The sequence below is a fragment of the Balaenoptera musculus genome, chromosome 3 (assembly GCF_009873245.2).
Source record: "Balaenoptera musculus isolate JJ_BM4_2016_0621 chromosome 3, mBalMus1.pri.v3, whole genome shotgun sequence".
In the NCBI taxonomy this organism is placed as follows: domain Eukaryota; kingdom Metazoa; phylum Chordata; class Mammalia; order Artiodactyla; family Balaenopteridae; genus Balaenoptera; species Balaenoptera musculus.
Window position 1 is genome coordinate 162375389 of NC_045787.1, and position 20936 is coordinate 162396324.

Sequence of the window (20936 nt, forward strand, 5' to 3'; positions counted from 1 at the left end):
CAGTAAAACACCATCTTTGTCCTTAAAATCCCAGTATGTGACACCAGAGGTGAGAACACCACCTTTTAGGAAACCCTGGGAGAGGCCTGGAAAGTCCCAGGGCATGGGTGGGGCGAGAGGGAGCTCACTTAATGTTGTCGAGGCGACTGGAATCGGGCTTGAGCACGGATGAGCTCCGGATCATCTTGTGCAGAGTCACCATGAGGAACACCAGGTTCACCTGGGGGCGGGACAAGGGGCGGGGCTGGGCCAGGGTCCCTCTGCCTCCTAGCGTCAGCTCCTGGCCAAGTCTCAGCCGCGACCCCCCTTCTTCAGGGTCCCCTCTGCTGGTGTACCTGCCCACAGGTGCCTGCCGACTGGTGTAATTGTAAATGTGGCTCCCGGGGCCGGGGGAACAGGGCCCATGGCCTGATACAGAGCAGGGGCTCAAATCACAGCTCCTGGAAGGATGGACCTCAGTGCTGGAGCTCTACAGACCCACTCTGCTCTTGTTTTCTCAGTTGGCTGCTCAGTTCTGATGCTTTTCAAGGGCTTGGGGAGAATGGGGGCCTTGGGGTCAGAGCTGGGCTGGATGAAGGACAGAGACTCAGTACTGGGGGTGCTGCCTTCCAACTTACCACGATAACAAAGGAGACGGGCCCAATGAAGCTCCAAATGAAATAATTGTCCACTCGGAGCCAGCAGCTGTGAAGGAAGCAGGGCCGGGGTATTGAGAGGTGAGGGGGGCAGGCTCTTCCCTCCCTCCGACTCCAGGAGCCCAGGGACTCTGCCGGCTGCGGCCTCGGGGCTCAGGAGGAGGGAGGCCAGTGCCCCGAGGGTCCCGGCCCAAGGAATGCTGCCGAGCAGGGGGCCAGCGAGGAGGAGAGACTCGGGGGGTGAAGGGGGCACTCACGCCTTCTCGGTGCCGTAGCTGCGGTAGTCGATGGCGGCCGCGATGCCCACCACCAGGGCTGGGAAGCAGTACCCGCCCAGGTAGTAGTACTTGGTGCGGGAGTACTCGCTCTCAAACACCTCCACCAGCAGCAGATAGAGGTGCACGCCCTCCAGGCACAGCCAGGAGAAGGCGGCCAGGAAGAAGTAGTGCAGCAAGCCAGCGAAGATGGGGCAGGCAATCTAGAGGGCGGGGAGCACCACAGGTGAGGGGCTGCCCCGGCCGGCCGGTGTCATCGCTCCCCGCATCCGCTCCTGCCCCGGAGTCCTGCTCACCTCATACTGAGTCTTGTCTATCCCAACCAGGAAGAGCAGCTCAGCCAGGAAGAGGTTGATGCACAGGTTCTTGTGGATGGTGTTTCGGTCAGTCTGCAGTCCCCGCAGGAAGCAGAAAGTGGAGATACAGATTGCCAGGCAGACCAGGGAGATGACGATGCCCACCCAGGTGATGACTGACAGCAGTAGCTCGTTGATGCGGCCCTGGTACTGGGGGAAGGAGCAGGGGGTGTACTTAGCGCCTCTGGTCTTGCGCATGGCCAGGGCTCAGCTTAGGTGCCAGCTACGGGCAAGGCCGTGGGCCATGAGCACCGCTGGTGCAGCCCACCCGGCCTTCTGCCCCCCTGGCCAACTTGCCGGCCCCCACCCCTCTGCAGGCGGCACGCTCACTTCCTCATGCTCTGGAAGGCTCGTGGAGAGATGACAAAGGTGACACCAACTTGCTTCTCCAGAGTGCCTTGGGAGAAGGTGGGACCGTGACCAAAGAGAACCAGACGTATGGCCTCATGCCCCAGGCAAGACTCAGGCCCCCCATGCCCACGAAGCTGGCCTTCCCTGGCACCGCCCATGCAGCACTTTCTATGATGCCATGCAAAGCCGGGCCAGCAAGTGGGCCCGCCCGGAGGAGCGGAGCGCTGGCCAGCTTACGATCTCGCGGTGAGCCATGAGCACGGCGAAGTTGGTGAGGTGGCTGCAGGCACACGTGGTATGGGTCTTGTTGGACTCCACCAGGCGGCAGCCCTGGGTTGACCAGTAGCCCAGCATGGAGCGCTCCGAGTAGTTCCAGAAGGAGCAGTTAGCGTTGAAGTGGTTCTTGGCCTGTTGTGTGGTGGTGACCGGGGGGTCAGATCCGGGGAGTCCCACTCCAGCCCGCACACCCAGCTATGGGGATAGCGACAAGCAGGAGAGAAGTGCCCGGGGCTTTGGGCTCCAGGTGACAGTCTCAGATCTCTGGGGACAAATGGCCCAAGCTGCTGAGGTGGGGGCTGGTGCCCCAGGGAGGGGTTGTAACTTGCTCTTGGGGTGGGTGAACACACAGTAGGGGGGGATACACAGCCAGGGACAGTGGAGGATGCTGGGACGCTCACGGAGGGAGGGGGCACCTCAGCTCACCTCCAGGTGGGCCACAGTGAAGATGACAGGGTCCATGAGGAAAACTCGGCTGGACTCCTTGTTGATGGACGCTGCGATGACCTGGGAGTTCACCACCAGGGAGGCGCCCCCCAGGCCCCCCGCGCCCGCTTCTCCTGCCAACTTCACCGTGGCATTCTCGGTGGACAGGAAGAGGCCCAGGTTGTTGTAGAGGATGAAGACAACTTTGACCACTCCTGGGGAGAACAGGCGCAGCAGGGTGTGCCGTCAGCCCCTGGCTGGTGTGCAGCTCCCCCACGCTGGCCGCCAGGACCTCTGAAGCCAGGCAGGCTGCAGCCCAGGCAAGTGGGGCTCCGGGAGCCCTTCTAGGGGACCACTGCTCAGTTATAGGCAGTTTCCAACGACAGGGCAGTGGGCCAGGATACACAGGCTGGGTCCCTGGCCCACCTCTCACTTACTGTGTAACCTTGAGCAAATCCCTAACCTCTCTGGACCTTAATCTCAAATGGCACAATCCTCCCTGAACTATGAAGATCAACTGTTACTGCACAGGAGCCCTACAAACTGCAAACTGTCCTAGGTTCTGTGGGGCTTTCAGGGGGGGTCTCCGTGAATCCCCTGAAATGTTAACACTAGCTTGAATGAAGGACATCTCTGTGTGTTGCCACGGGTCCCAACCTCCTTTCAGATTCTTCGATCTGATAAAAGTTAAGAACTGCTGTCCTCCATGAGAGGAGCAGGGGTGCCAGCACGGGGCTCGGGCACTGACCGTTGCGGCTGTTTTGCTTGATGGTGTTGGCGGACAGCTGGATCGAGTTCTCGCTCGGGTACTCCTGGGGGAACACCAGCTCTTGCACTTGACCCTCTGTGTTCAGGACTGTGACCTCGAGGACTGTGGGGACAGGGGACGGCAGGGCACACAAGGTTGGGGGTCTGTCCACAGTCCAGAGGCCCGGGCTGTGACAAGAGGCCCAAGGTCGAGGGCCGGGGTATCCCCCAAGGTCTCCAGGCCGAGTGGGCCCCACTGTTCAAGATTTGCACCCAAACTTGCCCTAGCACGATTGTAGCACTCACCCACATTCTGCTTGGCGGCCAGGAAGCGGGCAGGCTCCCTGACATTGTCGGCCAGCAGGAAGGCGCCCTCCTCTAGGACGTCCAGGAGCATGGTGGCCGTGTGCACCTGCTCGGTGGCATTCATGTCCTTCCAGGACTCAAGAGCCTCTGGTCGCAGCAGGTTGTCCACCGTCTCCACCACGGCCTGCAACGGTGCGGGGGCAGCGCCCTGATTGCCCCTACATCCTCCGGTTCCCCGGGCTGGGCTCTGCGCCCCCTTCTCCGAAACTCCATCCCCAGCGCCACCTGGGGCCTGCCCAGGAGCGACAAGGGCTGCCCCACCCCCTCGGCCAGCAGGAGCCCTTGAGCCTCACCTTGATGTAGTCCTTACAGGTTCTCTCTCGCTTGTGCATCTGGGGAAAGAGATGGAGGTGCTCTCAGGGCTGGTCTCCCAGCCCCACTCCTCTAACCCCGACACTCACGTCTGGGCCCCAGGGAGCTTGCTCTTCTGCCTCTACTACTGACCTGGGCCTAGGCCATGAGCAAAGGCCATTCCTAAGGGAGCCCACACCCCCAGGACCGTCCAGGGCAGTTCAGCAGGGAGCCCCAGTAGGCCTGGGGTCTGTCCTTCCTTCTTCTCTCGTCACCGTGGGTGGCAGCCCAGCTCCGCGGTAACAGGCCGGATATCTCCTAAGTTCCCAGGGCGGTGCCCCCTGCCCTGCTGGCCCTGCCGCCAGGCCCTACCTTGTTGTAGTTCTTGCCAGCCGACTCGCGCTCGATGGGCCGCAGGGCCTGCAGCTGGGCATCCAGGATGTCCAGCAGTTGCTCCATCAGCTTCACAGAGGAGGACACATCACCCGCATAGATGGAGCCCCGGGTGTGGCGGGCCAGCTCGCTGGCAATGTTGGCTGCGTTCTCCCCGCTCTTGATCTGTGTGAGGCGGGAGTGGGATGCCCCGGCTGTGTCAGGGACCGTTTTGCTTCCCTCTTCGCACGCCCAGCCTGCTCAGTCCCTCTCATCCCTCTCTCTGCTGCCCCTTCTCCCTGTCTGCCTTCTCCCTCCCCATCTGTCTCTGCTCCCTCTGCAGGCCAGGGAGTGGACCCCTGCTTGTCTCCCCAGTTGTTCCATTGCCCCCACTGTGCCCTGTGCCCGGGCACCCAGGGCCTGCTGCGTGAGCACGTGTGCCTGACTGGGAGGGGCAGCTTCTGCTGGTACCTTCTGGGCCACCTGGTTGACCCAGGGGGAGGTGCAGTTGCTGAGGTCAGGGCCCCGGGGGTTCCAGAGCCCCAGGGCTGGTAGACACTGGAAGGAGGCAATTCCTGTAGGGACAGACACACAGGAACAGAGAAGGGAGCCACAGGGAAGGAGAGAAGGATGGGCCAAGGCAGGGAGAAAGGAGATGACAGAGAGAGGGGGACGAGTGGGTGAGGAGAGAGGTGAGGGGAACACGGAAGACGAGGCATGAAGCAGGCCAGACAGTCAAGAGAGGTGTCACTCTGAGGTGACATAAGCCACTCCTCACTTCCCCTAAACCCTCCCTCTTGGCTCCTCTTCCGTCTTTGCCTACCACAGTTGGAACCTTCTAGCAAAGCTCGTCTTGGAAGCCCCCCCTCCCCCACGAAGCCTCTTCTGAGCCTCCCCTCGGGATCCCTAGAGCATGCGGTCCTGGCGCCACCCTCTCTGGCACTTCAGCTGCTGTGCCCTGTCACCAGCTGCTCCCAGGCCTGTTCCATTTCAGTCTGAAGCCAGGACTCAAGTTACCTCCCATGGGCTCCCTGCAGGGTCCACCCAGCGCTTTGCACGTGGCGGGTGCTTAGTATTGCAGGAGGGGACGGGGGACGAGGCGTGGGGCACTAACTGAGCTGCTGTTGGGCTCTGGGGACACAGCTGCAGACATCAGGCATGACCCCTGCATGAAACCCACACTCTGCCAGGGGAGGCGGATAGGTAAGTGCATCTATGCTGAGCTGAGTTAGGGGCGTGTCCCCTGGCCCTTCCCTGGCCAGACCCAGCAGTGGCCATTCCCCAAGCCAGCTGCAGTGGAGGTAACCTTGGCTCTGCACTCACCTCGAGTCCCCTTGGGGCAGGGCCTCTCCACCAGCATGCCCTGCTGGGTGGCCGGCCACTGGACCCGCCGCACCTCTCGAGGTTCACAGAAGAGTTCCGGGGACACGTGCAGATTGGGGGCGGGGGGCCGCCGGGTGCTGGGGGCGGGCGCAGTGGCTGGAGGTAGGTCAGGTCCCAGCTGGTTGATGGCACCCACAGGGTGCGTGGTGAGGGGCGCCCGGCGGAGCGGGGTGGTGGCCACAGGCGAGGCTGTGCTGGTCAGGGGTGTGGGCCGGGCCGTGGTGGTCGTGCTGAGGGGTGGCGAAGTGGCTGGGCCTGGAAGGGAGAGGGGATACGAGATGGGGTTAGCCACACGCTTCAGGCCTACTGAAAGATATCCTGGTCCCCACTAGGTCTGGGAGAGCTCCCCTGGCCCCTGTCTGCCCACAGAGGTCCCTTGTACCCCTGGGTCCATTGGAAAGCGGCAAAAATTCACTCATTTGTACTTTGAAGTCTGGGAGAGCAACGACGGAAGACACGCCAGGAAGGAGGTGTCCAGAGGCTGCTGTACACGGCCACCTCCCACCCTCATTCTCCTCTTACGCTGGTCTCTCTGACCCGGCCACGTCCCTTCCCTCTGGGGGCCTCAGCTCCTCCTTTTGGATTAGATGGGACTCCCTGGAGCTGTGGGGCTGCTCAGAGCTGGTTCAGGGCAGCTGAGGGGGCAGAATGAGACTGTGGAGGGGCCCCCAATCCTGGCCAACATCAGCAGCACAGCTTTGCTGTTTTACTGATACCGGGCTTCCACCCAACATTTTGGTTGAAGGGGTTCCAGGGCTCAAAATGCACAGGCCTCTAGGGGACATAGTGCAGCTTGGTTAGGAGCCCAGAGTCCTTGGTCCAAATCCTCAAATGAGCAAGCTAATCCCATACTCACCCAGTGCTTGGGTTTCCTCATCTGTAAAACAGGGCAATAATACGCCCTGTCTCCTAGGCTGTGAGGATCAGAGGAGTTAATTGGGTGCTTAGAACAGCCTCTGTCACATTGCCATGTCACACTGCCATTGCCTCCAGGGCTCCCCCGAACCCACCTCCAGGTCTCCTAAGATGTCACAGAGTGCACCCCCCGGCCCTGGGACCTAGGGGGCGTTTGGGAGCGAACTTGAGCTGTCCTCACCAGCACTGGGGTCGGGTGGCCCGAACTCCAGGCTATAGCGCACCACAAAATAGTTGTTCCAGACATACAGCTGGTTGTCACGAGGGTTATAGTCAACGGAAGAGACGAACTGGTAGGGGTTGGGGAAGGCCAGGCTGACGGGCTCCTCGCGGTTGGCGTTGGTGTTGAAGGCGTAGTCCACGCGGTTGCCGGCAGCCTCGCTGTCGTCATCCACATACACGGAACGCAGCACGTAGAGGACGCCGCACACCATGAAGGCGTTGGATGCTGAGCGCTTGTCGTAGCCGGTCTCCCACGTGCCCTCGAAGCGCAGCGTGTAGGGGTTGAGCTGGCTCACCACCAGCCGCCCGTTGTTGCCCTCGGTGGCGTAGATGACCCACAGCCCATTCTCGTCCACGGCCAGGTCGATGTCGGTCTTGCCCCCCCAGCGGTAGGGCGAGGTATCGTGGTAATTGGCCGTGTTGATGACCGTCTCCCCGCTCTTGATGCGCGTGCGCAGATCGTACTTGACGATGTTGCGCGTGCGCTCCTTGTTGTAGAAGACGGCGCCGTCATAGACCACGAAGCCCGTGCCATCCACACGGTTGGGCAGGCGGTAGGTGGTGGTGTGGCGCGCCGCTACGTAGTCCTCCCATGAGGCGTACTCGGTGAGCGTGTCCGTGCGGTAGGGGATCCAGGGCATGACGTAGATGCGGTCACCCGCCTGCAGTGGGTCCTTGCACCATGCGCCAGACTGGTGCTCCGACTCGTGTGTCGAGGTGGGGTCCAGCACCTTCTGCAGAGTCCCTGGGCACACGAAGACTGGGCCAGGTGGGTGGGCGGGGAGGACACGGGGAGAGGAGCAGGGGCAAGGGAGGGGGAGAGAGAGAGGCAAGTTGGTCACGCGGCCAGGGGGGTGCCAGGCTGTCCCCTCCTGCTGCTGCAGTCACGGTTGCTTGGTAGGGCTGGTGATGGGAAGGGGGTTTCCGGGCTGGGACCCCTGCCCCGCCCAGCTGCCCCTCTCCCTGGAGATGTCAACCCTGGAGGCCATTAAGAGCAGGGTTAGTGGTGGGAGGTGGTGCCCCTCTTTCCTCCCCTGGCTGCTAGAGACCCCACAGGCTGGGGATAAGGGGTTTGGCAAGAGCCATCCCAGAGACGATCTCGTGTGCCTTAAGCAGGAGTGGAAAGATTTCCTCACTGCAGCCACTGGTGGCTTTGAGGTTCCACGGACTCGGGGCCCTGCCCCTTCGCCATCATCTGCGCCCCCTATGGAAGAGCTAGGGTCAAGGGTCCCATCCTTCACCAACCACACCAGGACACAGATTTTTTTTTTTTTTTTTTAAACTCCATTTTCTTCCTCCTGCAAAAACTGCAAGGTAGAGTGATGTTTCCGTACCCACTGTGGGTGGGTGTCAGGAGCGCACTTCTATTCCAGGGTGGGAGAGGCACCCGAGGTTACTCATGCAGCCTGTGGCAGCCCCCACCCCCAGTACCCATGAAATCAGTAGCTGAGGAAGGGTATTCGGAAAAGTCCAGCCCCTCCTGAGGGTGCCCAGCCCTGCCCCCAGCCGGCAGGGTCTCTCATGGGGTTTATTCAGCAGCAGACACTGACACTGGTGCACAGGGTGAGGGGGAGAACTTGGGGAGGGAGAGGACTCCCGGGAGAGTTGGGTGGGGGGGAGGAGAGCTGTGTGGAGGGAAGAGAGACAAGGTGGTGGTGGTGGGGGGCTCGGCGAGGTCCTGGCTCCAAGGGAGGCACACTGGAGAGCACCTGGGAAGAAAGGGTTAGTGCTGGCGAAGAGAGAGGGGGGTGAGCAGAGAATTCACTCCAAGGCCCAGGCCCGACTGAGGGTCCCTTGGGGGGGCAGTCCCAGGTCCAGCTCAGAAGGGGCAAGGGAGGGAACCAGGTGCTAGGATAAAGACCCAGCCCGCCCCCAATAGGCCCCCCCCCCACCTCCCCTGCCCTGACCCCGATTTACCTGCAACCATCCCCGGCTCGGGAGGAGGGACCAAGGCAGCGCTGATGTCAGAAAGGTGGGGGGCCCCGCCCCACCCCCCCATTCCCTGAAAAGGAGGAAAACCTCAACTGCATCTCGTTGGCCGCCAATAGCCTGCCCACCCTTGCCCAGTCACGTCCCAGCGCCGCCTACTCCTAGCCTCCCCTTACTGACCCGGTGGAGGTCTGGACTTCCACAGTGTGGCCAGGCTCCCCTCCTCCGCCTATAGAGGGGATGTCCCTCCATCCAGGATGGCTGGGGGCCTCCCTCTCACCTCCCTGCTAGCAGAACCCACGGACAGGCCAGGGTGAGAGTTTGTAGTGAATTCTCTGCTCCTGCTTGGTCTGTCACCAAAGCAGCTGGCCCCGAGGGGACGGGGAGGGCTGGGACTTGGTGCCGGCTTGGGGGCGGGGGGGTTGGCCCCAGTGGTTAGAGGGGCTTGGACACTTCTCATTCCCCCACTTCCAGCCTCATTCTTCAGGAGGCTCAGGTGGGTGGGTGCGGATATCCAGCCCTCCCTTCACAGCAGCAGGGGGACATTTTGACCCAAGGGTCTCCAGGCACAAAGCAGCCAGGCGCATGCCCTGTTTTAGGAGGGGGAGGGGAGCTTGGGGCTCCACCAGCTCCCTGTCCCCAGTGCCCTGAGGGGTTGGCCTGCACCTTCTGTCCAGCACACTGGCCTCTGCCCTTTTCCCCTGTGCTTGGGTCTCCCCTCTCCCCAAGCTAGGTCCCCCGCCAGCTTTGTGACAACTGAGCAGATGTGTTTGTGTGTGTGTGTGTGGGTGGGGGGACAGTGGGAGGTCTCAGAGCCTGGCCTGGTCGGCAGGGCATGGAGGAGGAAAACGTGGTTAGAGGTTACCCTGGGGAAGGGGGAGAAGATGAGGAAGGGTCTGCCTGGGGCCTTTGCCAGCAAGGACCCCTCCCCAGCACCAAGCTCCCAATACCTCCTCTGCCCTCCAGCCTCCTCCCACCCGCCCTTCGAAGAGAAAAGATCCCAGGCTGCCGTATCCAAACCACCACCGGGCCTGCAAGAAGAGTGTCTGGTGCTGGGTGGGAGAGAGACTCCAGGAGAAAGAGAGGGAGAGAGTGGAGGGGTGCAGTGAGGGGCAGGGCGGTGGGCTGGTTGCCCAGGCCTCTATGAGATGGGGGAAGGGACAAGGGGGAGGGGAGCAGCTCGGAGGGACCCCGCCCCACCTCCCTCAAAGGGGATGCTCCACCGACCACCGTAATTTCAAGGCAAAAGCGATCCTGAAACGTCATCTCTTCCATCCGTGCCCCCTGCTGCCTGCCTCAGAGCTGCAGATTTCCCAAAACTTTCAGGGGAGGAAGTGACCATCCCCAAGAGCCCAGGCCTGCAGCTGCAGCCCTGCCCGGCTCCACTAACAGACAGCTCTTCCCACCATGGAGTTCTACACCCCCCTCTGCTGAAGGTTTCACCCGCAAGAAATTATGGTGCTCGTGGAAGTCCCCAGACCCAGCCTATACCTCCTCCGCCCCCCTCTCCCTGGTCCTCTAACCACAACAGCCCAGAAGAAACCCTGACTGCAGCTTCGCAAGTATTTCAGAACCAGAGAAAATGCTCCCCCGCCCCTCACTCCCCCAACCTTGAGGCCCGCCCCCAACCCCTCGCCCCGATTTGGCAGGCTGCCCTCCCCGGGCTGGGGACAGCTTATACCCCTCCCCAGGGCTGGGCCCCCCGCTGGTGGAGGACAGGGGTTGGGACTGGGGGAAACTGGTACTCCATGCTCCAAAACAGCTCTGGGCCTTGGAAACACCAAACCAGAAGGAACTTAAGCCGCCAGGAGCCAGAGAGAGAGAGAGAGAGAGAGAGAAAGAGAGAGGAGGAATCTGCTCCCCAAAAGGAAAACAAAGGTGTCCCCCCTACCCTGCCTCCCCCGAACCCCGACACATGTTACAAAAGCGGGGGCACGAGGAAGAGAGGAGAGAGACGGCTCACCCGGTGCCCTCCACCCCTGGTCGGGAGCCAGGGAAGGGGGTCCCTCCCTCCCCACCCGCCCTGGATGCTTACACACTTCTCCTGAAGGAGGCAAAAGAAGTATGAGAGAAGGCCAGGTGCCCCCTGGCCCCGCAAGGGCCAGGGACTAGGAAGGTGGGCCGGGGGTGGAGGGGAGGGTTGGGGGGAAAGAGAGAGAGAGAGGGAGGGAGGGGGAGAAAGAGAGAGAGAGAGAGAGAGAGAGAGAGAGAGAGAGAGAGAGACACGGAAGATCCTGCCCAGGCTCAGAGAGGAGCTTCCTCAGGAGTCTGGAGGGTGGAGTCACCCGGCTGCGCCAGGGCTTGCCCCACCAGGGGGACACTGGGGTGGGGAATAGCGACTGGACCAAGTTTGGGGTGGGGGGAGAAGAAGGGGCCGGAGGGGAGGGTGGGTCACATAAGTACGGTACAGGTAAAACAAAGTCTGAGTTAGGGGTTAGCATTGGTAACAGTGCGTTTACCTTTCTGCTCCACTTCTACTTTAAGCATCGGAAGAGAGAGAGAAAACAAATTGAAAAAAAAAATGTGCAAGAAAAAAAGAGAAAAAAAAAGATTAAATTGCTTTCGTTTCTTTTCTGGCAACACGCCCCCTTTTCTTTTCTTTCCTCACTCCTGGTTCCCCAACCCCGAAGGTAGCATCAGCCCCCGCCCCCAAGTCCTTTCCTCTAGGGAGGGTGTCAGGGAGACAGTCACGGGGAGGGGGAAACACATGGGAGGACAGAGACCGAGAGAGACGAGGGGTGGGGGGAGAGGGAGGGGGGTGTACAGGCAGGCAGGGGGACAGAGCCTTCAGATGGGAAGGGGCACCCTCAGTGCAGTGGGGACTGGGGAGGGGAGCCCCAGCTGGGAGGCGGCTCCGCTTAGGGGGGCACCAGGGAGGGATGGTGGGGGGGAGTGAAGGAACCACTTAGATCCCCTTCAGCCCGGCCTGCTGCCCTCCTGCTAGAACCAGGGGCCCAGCGGAGGGGGTTCAGTGCCTCCTGGGGCCTGGTAGCCCCACGAGAGAGAACACACTGGACTCCTTCCCCTGCTGTGCTGGCCTTGCAAGAGTCCAGCTGAGTTTCCCCAAACCCTCAGAACCCCAAACAAGCCAACACAGAGAGAGGGTGGCAGCATCAGACACAGAATGACGGAGAGGCAGACAGGCAGAGCCCCCTGGGCCCCAAAGAGCCCGGTGGGGGAGACAGAGGCAGAGAGGGAAGAGGCTGGGGTGGGGGGACATCACAGATGGGGCAGGACAGCAGGTGGGGCACAGACACGCTCCCACACTCCCCCGGGGCAAGCCCGAGGCTCAGTTTCTCTGCCCAGCTCCCCCCCTGGGGGCCCAGGAGCCGGGAGCTCCCCAGCCCGCTGTTGGGATGGGCGGGCGGCACCTGGGGGAGGAAGGGGGCACGGTTAGACTGTGCTCAGCTGCAAGGCAAATCCAGTGTTAGTCGGGCCTGTCCGGTACGTGTGCGTGGCAGGGAGCCCCGCACACCCACTGCTCCCTTCCCACGGTAGCCCCTGCACCCGCCCCTGACCAGCACTGGGGTCACCCCAGCCTCTGAAGCCCAGGGCAAGATGGCTGCCCAGGCCGCTCCCCCTCCAGGCTCTGTGTCCTTGACCCCTTAGGAACCTCTGACCAGGGCCTTGCTCTCCTGCCACCTCTCTGGAGGCGCCGTGTTTGGGTCCCTTCCCAGCGCCTCATCCAGGGCCCGGTACGCAGGAGGTGCTCAGAGAAACTTTGGGGGATAAGTGAGTGCCCGGCTTCCCTGTTCTGTGGCGTGGCTTCCATCACCCTTGTTAACACCAGCCGTCTTCTTCTGGGACCGGGAGTTAGCTCAGCCCCCCAAGACACATCCTTCATGTCCGAGACTATGAGCGCGTGTATGTGTGTGTGCCCCTGCGTCTCCCAGGGCTCAGGCTAGCTCTCTCCTGTCAGACTGGGGGCTGCCCATCCCCTGAGCCCTCCTGATCTCTGAGGGGCATGCCCTCCCACCCACACTTGGAGGTTTGGCTCCAGGAGGTCTCTAAGCCCCTCTCCTCCCCACACCCTCTAACTTTTTTCCTGTTCCTTTACCTGCATGGTATCCACTTGCTTTGGATGCCACTTGGATCAGGGGATTTTTTTTTTTTTTTTTTCCTGCCCTTTATCTTACCTGCCTCAGGAGAAATTGGGTTTGTCATCTGTTGTTAGTTTTATTTTTGATTACCAATAGCAATTATAATAATTGGTAAAAATCATGATGAGGAGTCACATGAAAAGCAACAACTACCAAGTGCCCAGCGCTTACTATGTGCCAGGAACCGTGCTAAGCACCTCTCGGGCAGCCTTTCGAGAGCCCTGTCTGTAGAGGGGGAAAGAGGATCAGTGAAGTGAGGCAACACGGCTGAGGCCACATGGCTATCAAAAGCAGGCACCGCTTCCTTCACACCTACGGCTGAGGGTGCACATGGAGCTTTTACCCACATTCTCTGTGCTCCGGGCAGCACCTCAGGGAAGGTGTTTGATTCCCCTCCCACCATTAAAGAGGAAGATATAGGTTCAGTTGGATCGAAAGGGCACCCAAACCATTACTGAGCACATCCTGAACCAGGCCTGGGTCTGGGCGCTGGGGGGGTGAAGATGAGGCCTCCGCCCTGGAGGAGTTTACATCCAGCACTGTGTCACCAGGAGCAGCCTCTGTGGCCAGCCCTGGGTTAGGCGCCTCGCACACACGATCTCCTGGACTTTCGCCTCCTTCTGCAGCGGCCCAGAGAAATTAAGTCATTTGCTCAAGTTTCAGAGCCAGAAAACCCAAGGGCCGGGGCCGAGCCTCGAACCCAGCCCGATTTCCCCACTGTGCTACGCTCCCCAACTCCTGCCCCCTTTCCCTGCTGCCCCAGCCGTGGGGGTGGGCGGTGTCCCCAGTGCTGTGGGGAGGCTTCAAGGATCAGATGGGCGTCCCTCTCAGGCAGTGGCTGGAGGCCTTGGTCGCTGAAAGGAAAGGGTGAGGAGTAAAAGAAGAAGGTTATGGAAGCACATAAGCTGTCCCGTCTCCCCCAGCACGTCTGCAGTCAGTCACCTGCGAGGAGAAATCAAAGGTTGGGGGGAGGGGGGTAAGGCTGGGGTGGGAGGGGAGAGGAGGGAGAGTCACGGGGTCTCCTGCTCCCCCGCCCCTACCCCCCCCCCACACTCAGACACCCTGGTGGCCCTGCCTCCTCCCCCCTCTGCCCGGAGGCCCTACCTCCAGGTTGGCTACATGAAGCTGGGGGTGGAGGGGAGGGGATGGATGATGGGGGGAAAGGGAGGGAAGAGTAAGGGCTGGAAAGAAGGGCCACGTTAAGGGTGGGGTGCTGAGGAGGAGAGACCCTGTCATTGTTTGCTCCCCTTGGCCAGGTGCAAGAATGGCAGGCCCCTGGCTCCCCAGATCACCTTTCTCAGGCCTCCTGGTGCCACCCTCAGTCCAACATGGTGGCACTTCCTCTGCAGACAGGAAGTACTATTGTGGTAACGGGCCAACAAACCAAGAGTTAGGAATCTGTGGAAGATGCCCCTAGCCCTTCACACCTGATCTGCCACCAGGCCTCAGAGGGTGGTCTGCCTCTGTGTGAGGACAGAGTCCAGCTTCCAGGACTGGGAAGGAGCAGGAGTGGGGGCATGTGAGGGGTGAGGGGGACAAGAGAAAGGAAAGGGAACTCAGAGAAAGGGGGGTGAGTGAGAGGGAAGAGCAGGTGTGTAAGAGGGGGTCACGAAGGGAAGGGGTGAGAGAAGAGGAGGGAGGCAGAGGAATTAGAGGGCAGCAAGGTCAAGGTCCAGGGAGAGGAGAGGAGAGATACAAGTGTGCCAAGTGGAGTACGTGGGTGTGGCCTTGGAGTGTATAAATAAGCCAAGGACATGCGAAGAAGCAGGGTGAGCAGGCCAGGGTAACAAGAATTGGAGAAGGTGCCCAGTGGATGGGGACAGAGTCTGTGAGGGTGGGGGTGTGGGTGGGGCAGACACCAGTGTGGACAAGGGTGTCTGGGTGAAGAGAATGTGTGAGGGAGGGAGCAGGCCCAGCTGTCCCCCCGTGTGCCTGGCCCCGACTTGGCCCTGTGTGTGTGTGTGTGTGTTCAAGGTGTCTCCTCCTCACTCGATTCTGGAAGGGGGAAGGGCCCGTGTCCGCATGAGGAACAAGATGACTCACTGTAGGGGACACAGTCGTACTGCACCTCCAGGTACTTGTAGGTCCCGGGACAGGGGTCGGGAAAGGCGTCGGAGCCAGCGACCACCACGCACTGGGTGCGGTTGTTACACCTGTGGAGGAGAGACAGGGAGCTGGCAAAAGACAGGCCTGGAACTTGGGGTGGGGGCCCAGGGTCAGGAGAGGAATGGACACCCCCAAATTGGGAAGGAACTGTGGAGACCACGCCAGGGACCTTGTGTGGGCGTTGTTTTCTGTTTCCTGCCTGCTCTCTCCTACCAGATAGGATTCTTCTATTTTTAAGCCCTGGCACGGCGTGAAGCTCAGGGCTGGGCCAGAGGGGTGGCCCCATAAACTGCTTCCCCAGCCACGCTTCATCACTTTCATCCTGAGTGTCACCAGTGCCGTTATGTCCTTGTTTTTTTTTTTTTTCCTATATTGACCATAAAGCCCCTCCTTTGTTCACAGAAGAGTAAGATGTGAAGCCATACACACAAGGTGGTGTCTTTGCAAAGATGCTATTAATGAAATGCTCTCAGCGTTTGCCTGTGTCCACCTCAGACCATGTCTTGACATGTCCTACCCTTTGGACAGCCCTGCTGTGAGGCTCTGCAGTCAGGAGAGGGGCAGAGTCTTCACCTCATGCTGAAGCCATCCTTGGTTCCCCATGGGGAACACCCCCGAGTGTCTGTCAGCTTCTCAGGAGGCTGGCTACCATGTAACTTAATGACAACAAAAAGATGTTTCTTGCTGTCTGTTCCCACGGTCAAGGTCTCCGTTTCCCTGGAGCAGGCCAAGTCTTGGCTGGGCAGGACAGCAACTTGACTGTGGGTGTGTTAAAGTGGTTTGTGGGGGCGCTTCCTGACAGGTACAGGGCAGAGGGGGCTCCTGTGTCTTCCCTTCAATCCTGCCCTTAACCAATGAGTGCTTAACTAATGAGGATCTGCTTATACCCACCCACCTCAACCCCCTTCTTTAAAAATATAACACTGACCTCATGAGGTTAAACAGAGACTTAGTTACCTATGACCCAAAGAACTAGTTCTATTCCCCGAAGTGCTTTCATCTGCTGTAACACTGCAGGTGTATTCCTGCACAAACTCTTGTATACGAATGTTCACAGCAGCATCATTTACACAATCACCAAAAGGTGGAGACAACCCATCGACAAATGAGTGGATAAACAAAACATGGTACATCCATACAACAGAATATTATTCAGCCATAAAAAGGAAGGAAGCTCTAATACACACTACAATGTGGACGAGCCTTGAAAACATCACGCTCAGTCAAAGAAGCCAGCCACAGAAGCCACGTGTTTCACGGTTCTATTTATATGAAATGTCCAAAACAGGCAAATTCAGAGACAGAAAGTAGATTAGTGGTTGCCAGGAACTCGGGGGAGGGCGGGGAATGGAGAGTGACTGCTAAGGGTGACGGAGTTTCCTTTTGAGGTGATGAAAATGTTCTGGAACTAGACAGAGGCAGAGGTTGCACAATATTGCGAACGTAATTAATGCCACTGAATTGTTCACTTTAAAATGGTGAATTTTATGTTATGTGGATTTCACCTCCATATAAAGACGAAAACAAAAAGAAAAACCCCAAAACGCTGGCCTTCCAGCTGGAGACTGCATGTCCCAGCCTCCCGTGCAGCTGGAAGTGCCCGTGACTGAGTTCTGGCCCAGGAGGTGGGAGTGGGGGTGAGGGGAGGACTGGGGCGGGGGGGTGGGGTGGGTTGCAGTGCTGAGACAGAGAGAAGCGGGTGCTGAGGGCCTTTCCAATTCTGATCGTGTTCAGGTCACTGTATTTATCCTGGGGTGTCTCCGTCAGAGTAGTGGCGCTGGACCCTCACTAATATAAAGAGCCTCCAGGTGTGAAGACAGTGGAGCAGGTAGGTGGCCTCATCACGATCCCTCAGCCCCAGTGACCACACTGCTCAGTGTGCCCCCCCCCTCTAGGACTGAGACCCCCACGAGCGTCGGAACTGGGTCAGTCGCTGTGCTAGGTACTTGGGGACACGGCGGAGAACATCACGGACCCTGAGGCCGGTGCTGAGTGAAGTGGGCAGGGAGGATTTGGAGGCAGGAGGTAGGAGGAAAGAGAGAGGCTGCACTGGGACTGTCCATGCAGGGGTGTCGGGAGACGGGAAGCGGGGAAGAAGAACAAGATTGCTGGAGGGGGATGGATGTTTGATTTTTTCCTTTTTTTTTTTCCTTTTTCTTTTGCTGCTCTGTGTAGCTTGTGGGATCTTAGTTCCCTGACCAGGGATCGAACCCAGACCCTCGGCAGTGAGAGAGCACATCCTAACCACCGGACCGCCAGAGAATTCCCGGAATGGATGTTTGAGAGAGAAACAGTGGGAGGGAGGGGATGAAGCGGTTGTGGCCTGGCCCACCCACCTGAGCCACCTACCTGATCACGCCTGTGCCCTGCCCAAAACTCTCTCGGGAGGCTTTCAGTGACCCCACCCAGTGACATACTCTAGAATCCCCAAGGAGCTGTAGAGCTGGCCCCAGGCCTCCTTCCCTTTTCCACTTTTATGCTCAGGATCCTGGAGTGAACCCTGCATTCTCTCAGGCGTTTGGCAAAAATTCAGTGAGCGCCTGTGGTGTATCTGGCTGTGGACACAGTGGTGACAGACAAAACCCCCTTTCCCCGTGGGGCTGACAGCCTAGTGAGGGAAGACATAAAAAAAGACACGATAAAGAGGCAAAATAGCCAGTGGGACTGTGGATGGAAGTCAGGACTAGGAGAGCGAGAATGCAGGGAAGGGGCTGGGAAGTGGCAGGGGCGGGGGGCGGGTTGCTGTGATTTTAGAGGGTGGTCAGGCAGGCCTCGCTGAGAGGTTAGTTAGGTAAAAAAAATATCCCTGAGTAAGGAGGAGGAGGAGTCATGCGGGTGTTGGGGAACAGCATTCCAGGCAGGGGAACAGCCAGTGCAAAGGCCCTGAGGGAGCCCTTAGTGGAAGATGCCTGACGGGTGTAAGGAGTGGGCCAGGTAACTGAAGCCCAGTGAGTGAGGAGGAGCGTGGAGGAGGTGAGGGCCGGGAGAGGACAGGGCAGAACGTGCAGGGCCTTGGGGGCCTCAGGGGAGGACTCAGGCTTTTGCGCTGAGTGAGGTTGGAGCCAAGGAGAGCTGTGATCTGAGGAGGGACAGGACCTGACTCAGGTGCTCACAAGCGCCCCCTGGCTGCTATGGGGGGGAACAGACTATAGCAGGCAAGGAGAGGGGGCAGAAGATACCGTAGCAGTCCTGGGGGGCTTGGCGGTGGAAGTGGCGGTCACATCAGGGTATAATTTGAAGGAGGAGCTGACCAGCTCTAGGTGGTGTGGGTGTGAGTGTGAAAGGAGGCTTCTGCAGCTTTACACACATGCACCCCATACTCACACACTTACAGACATAAACAGTCTTCACACTCCCTCCCTCACATTCTCACACATGTTCTCTCTGACCCTCACGAGCACATACACTTCTGCCATCTGTGTTCAACTATCACCTCCTCAGGGAAGCCTGACCAGACCTCTGAGCTGTCTCTCAGTTCCCATGACATCTCACTCTGTCCTGCCATGGCTTTTACTCTGCAAGCCACAACTAATCTTGGGATGAGCTTCTGGAGGCAACGGGCTTGTGGCAGAGGGTACAGGTTGGGGAGGTGACAGGCTGGCAGGGCATGGGCTGGGTCTTATTTGCTGTTTGCATGGGACCCGGCCCCTAGTAATTGCTCAGGAAACATGGGTCGAATGCATAAAAGGAAGACTGAAGGTGAACGGGATGTGCTGGCCAGGGGGCGCATGGAGGACAGGCACCTTATTGACCCCAGGGACTGCTGCCACCCCATCTCCCAGGAGCCCCGCAGGGTGGGGCCCCTCACCTCTGGGACATGATCTTGAAGGCGTCCGGCAGATAGCACTGCACGTTCTCCATCTGGAAAGGGTCAGCGTCGCAGATCTTGTCATCCGTGCGCCCATAGTTGGCGTTCTCCACCATGATGACGTCGCTGCCCGGGCACCGCAGCTCAATGGGGTAGCCTTCACATGCCAGCTCACGGCGCATCAGCCCAAACGGGAGCCCGGCCCGGCTCAGGCCTGCAGGGAGGAGGGGGAGGGAGTCACACCCGGGCCCAGGAAGGGAGGGAAGACCCCCGCCGAAGAGGCGCCACCTCCAGCTTGACTATATTGGGATGTGGACTGTATTAACTTCAGTTTATTCGTCTGTAAAATGGGCTTCTCAGTGTGCCCACCTGTGTAATAAGGCCATTAACCTGGCCCAAGGAGAGTCTGGCCTTTGCCTTGGCTCCTGGGAGGTGCCCTCTAAGCCCTTGAAGTGTCCTGCTTGAGAAGAGTGTCTTTGTTTACCTGGGGGCCTTGAGCCATGCCAGGCAGCCTGTGCTAACTGTTATGGGTTGAACTGGGTCTTCCCCCTCCCGAAATTCAAATGCTGAAATCAAGCCCTAACCCTCAGTACCTGAGAATGTGGTCGAATTTGGAGATAGCTTCTTTACAGAGGTAATCAGGTTAAAATGAGGTCATTAAGGTGGGCCATTAATAGGTCCCTATTGGGTCCTAATCCAATATGAACGGTGTCCTTATAAAAAGAGGAAATTTGAACCTAGAGGCACACACAGAGTGAAGACGATGTGGAGACACAGGGAGAAGATGGCCATTGACAAACCAAGGCGAGGGGCCTGGAACAGATCCTTCCCTTGTGGCCTTCAGAAGGAACCAACCCTGCTGACGCCTTGATCTTGGACGTCTAGCCTCTAGAACTGGGAGGGAATACATTTCTATTGCTTAAGTCTCCCAGCCTGTGGTATTTTGTCACAGCAGCCCTAGCAAACTAGTACACTAACAATGCGGTTTCAGGTAGGCACTTTGGGTCATGCGGTATCAGCTGACCTCTGGAGGGGCTGCAGGCTGAGGTCAGCCATGTCTACGTGACTGAGCCCCAGTAAAGACTCTGGACACCAAGGCTCAGGGGAGCTTCCTGGGTTGGCTGTACAACACGCGTGTTGTCACTTATCATTGCCAGGAGAGTTCCTGCTGCCCGTGACTGCACTGGGAGCGGACCGCCAGAACCCCGTGCATGGAACTTTCCTGGATACTGCTCCATGCACCGCTTCTCTTGGCTGGTTTTTTTTAAAAATTATTTATTTATTTATTTATTTCTGGCTGTGTTGGGTCTTCGTTTCTGTGCGAGGGCTTTTCTTTCTAGTTGGGGCGAGCGGGGGCCACTCTTCATCGCGGTGCGCGGGCCTATCACTATCGTGGCCTCTCTTGTTGCGGAGCACAGGCTCCAGACGCGCATGCTCAGTAGTTGTGGCGCACGGGCTTAGTTGCTCCACGGCATGTGGGATCTTCCCGGAACAGGGCTCGAACCTGTGTCCCCTGCATTGGCAGGCAGATTCGTAACCATGCGCCACCAGGGAAGCCCCTGGCTGGGGTTTGAATCCCGGCTTGGCCACTCCCTGGCTGGTGGCCTCGTCCAGTCACTGACCAGCTCTGTGCCCCCGTTTCGTTCCCTAAGGAGCTGATAACGCCTATCTCATAGATCCACGCAGAGGGTTGCAGTGCACATGGTACACAGTGAGACGGCAAGCCACTAATTACTGTTATCGTTAAGATGATTAAGGCAGCTAGCCTCTGTTGGACGGAGTGGGCTCAGTACCGTCCATGCCTGCTGGGTCAGCCACCTTCTTGGACACTGGTCCCAGCCAAGCCTTGCAGGGTGCCAGAGGGAAGTGGGGATGCACAGAGTGGCCCTGGGCTCCAATGTGGCGACTGTCACTTGTAGATGAAGAGAAGGCACCAGTGCATGATGGCAGCAGGGCCAAATGGGCCCCTTTTTCAAGATCTAGTGCCTCCAATCACACCTGGGGGCCCAACGGCGTTGGCAGCTAGGCCCTCAGGGTTTTTTGGGGTGAGTTGAGTCCCACTTGCGGCAAAGTTTTACGTACGTTCCTCTAGCATCATCTGCTTCCGCAGCTAATTTTAGCTCTTCCTGGGCCCGGGAAGGAGGCCGGGGGTGGAGGGCTGGCTTGGATGGGTCTGGGGGGTGGAAGCAGCCCCTCCCAGGCCAGCTGGGGCTGTGGGGCAGGACCTGGATAGGTAGAGAACATGGGTGCTGGGGGAGGGGAGGGTGCAAGCTGGCTGGAGCAGTGCCAAGGCCCTGTGGCACGGCTGAACAATGCCCCCTTCACCTCTGTGGCTCCCCAGAGGGTGGGGCTGTATGAGGGAGCACTGGGGAGCAGGG

General features: G+C 59.2%; 1 protein-coding gene across 6 annotated transcripts in view; it reads right to left on the minus strand.

The window, feature by feature from the left end:
• ADGRL1 (adhesion G protein-coupled receptor L1) overlaps positions 1 to 20936 on the minus strand; it is a 43030-nt gene that overhangs the window by 4972 nt on the left and 17122 nt on the right. For 2 of the 6 annotated variants that reach the window (XM_036846504.1, XM_036846500.1), the window contains exons 3-18: positions 18559 to 18772; positions 14688 to 14797; positions 11004 to 11018; positions 6575 to 7375; positions 5419 to 5733; positions 4567 to 4670; positions 4096 to 4281; positions 3726 to 3764; positions 3373 to 3556; positions 3068 to 3190; positions 2320 to 2534; positions 1855 to 2025; positions 1207 to 1416; positions 893 to 1113; positions 618 to 684; positions 129 to 220 (exon numbers count right to left, since the gene is read on the minus strand). In XM_036846504.1, coding sequence (XP_036702399.1) covers positions 129 to 220; positions 618 to 684; positions 893 to 1113; positions 1207 to 1416; positions 1855 to 2025; positions 2320 to 2534; positions 3068 to 3190; positions 3373 to 3556; positions 3726 to 3764; positions 4096 to 4281; positions 4567 to 4670; positions 5419 to 5733; positions 6575 to 7375; positions 11004 to 11018; positions 14688 to 14797; positions 18559 to 18772 — 3067 coding nt within the window. Of the gene's footprint in view, positions 1 to 128; positions 221 to 617; positions 685 to 892; positions 1114 to 1206; positions 1417 to 1854; positions 2026 to 2319; positions 2535 to 3067; positions 3191 to 3372; positions 3557 to 3725; positions 3765 to 4095; positions 4282 to 4566; positions 4671 to 5418; positions 5734 to 6574; positions 7376 to 8532; positions 10034 to 11003; positions 11022 to 14687; positions 14798 to 18558; positions 18773 to 20936 lie in introns of those variants that run through there. The other 4 variants (XM_036846502.1, XM_036846498.1, XM_036846501.1 and 1 more) reach the window with 3 other exon arrangements.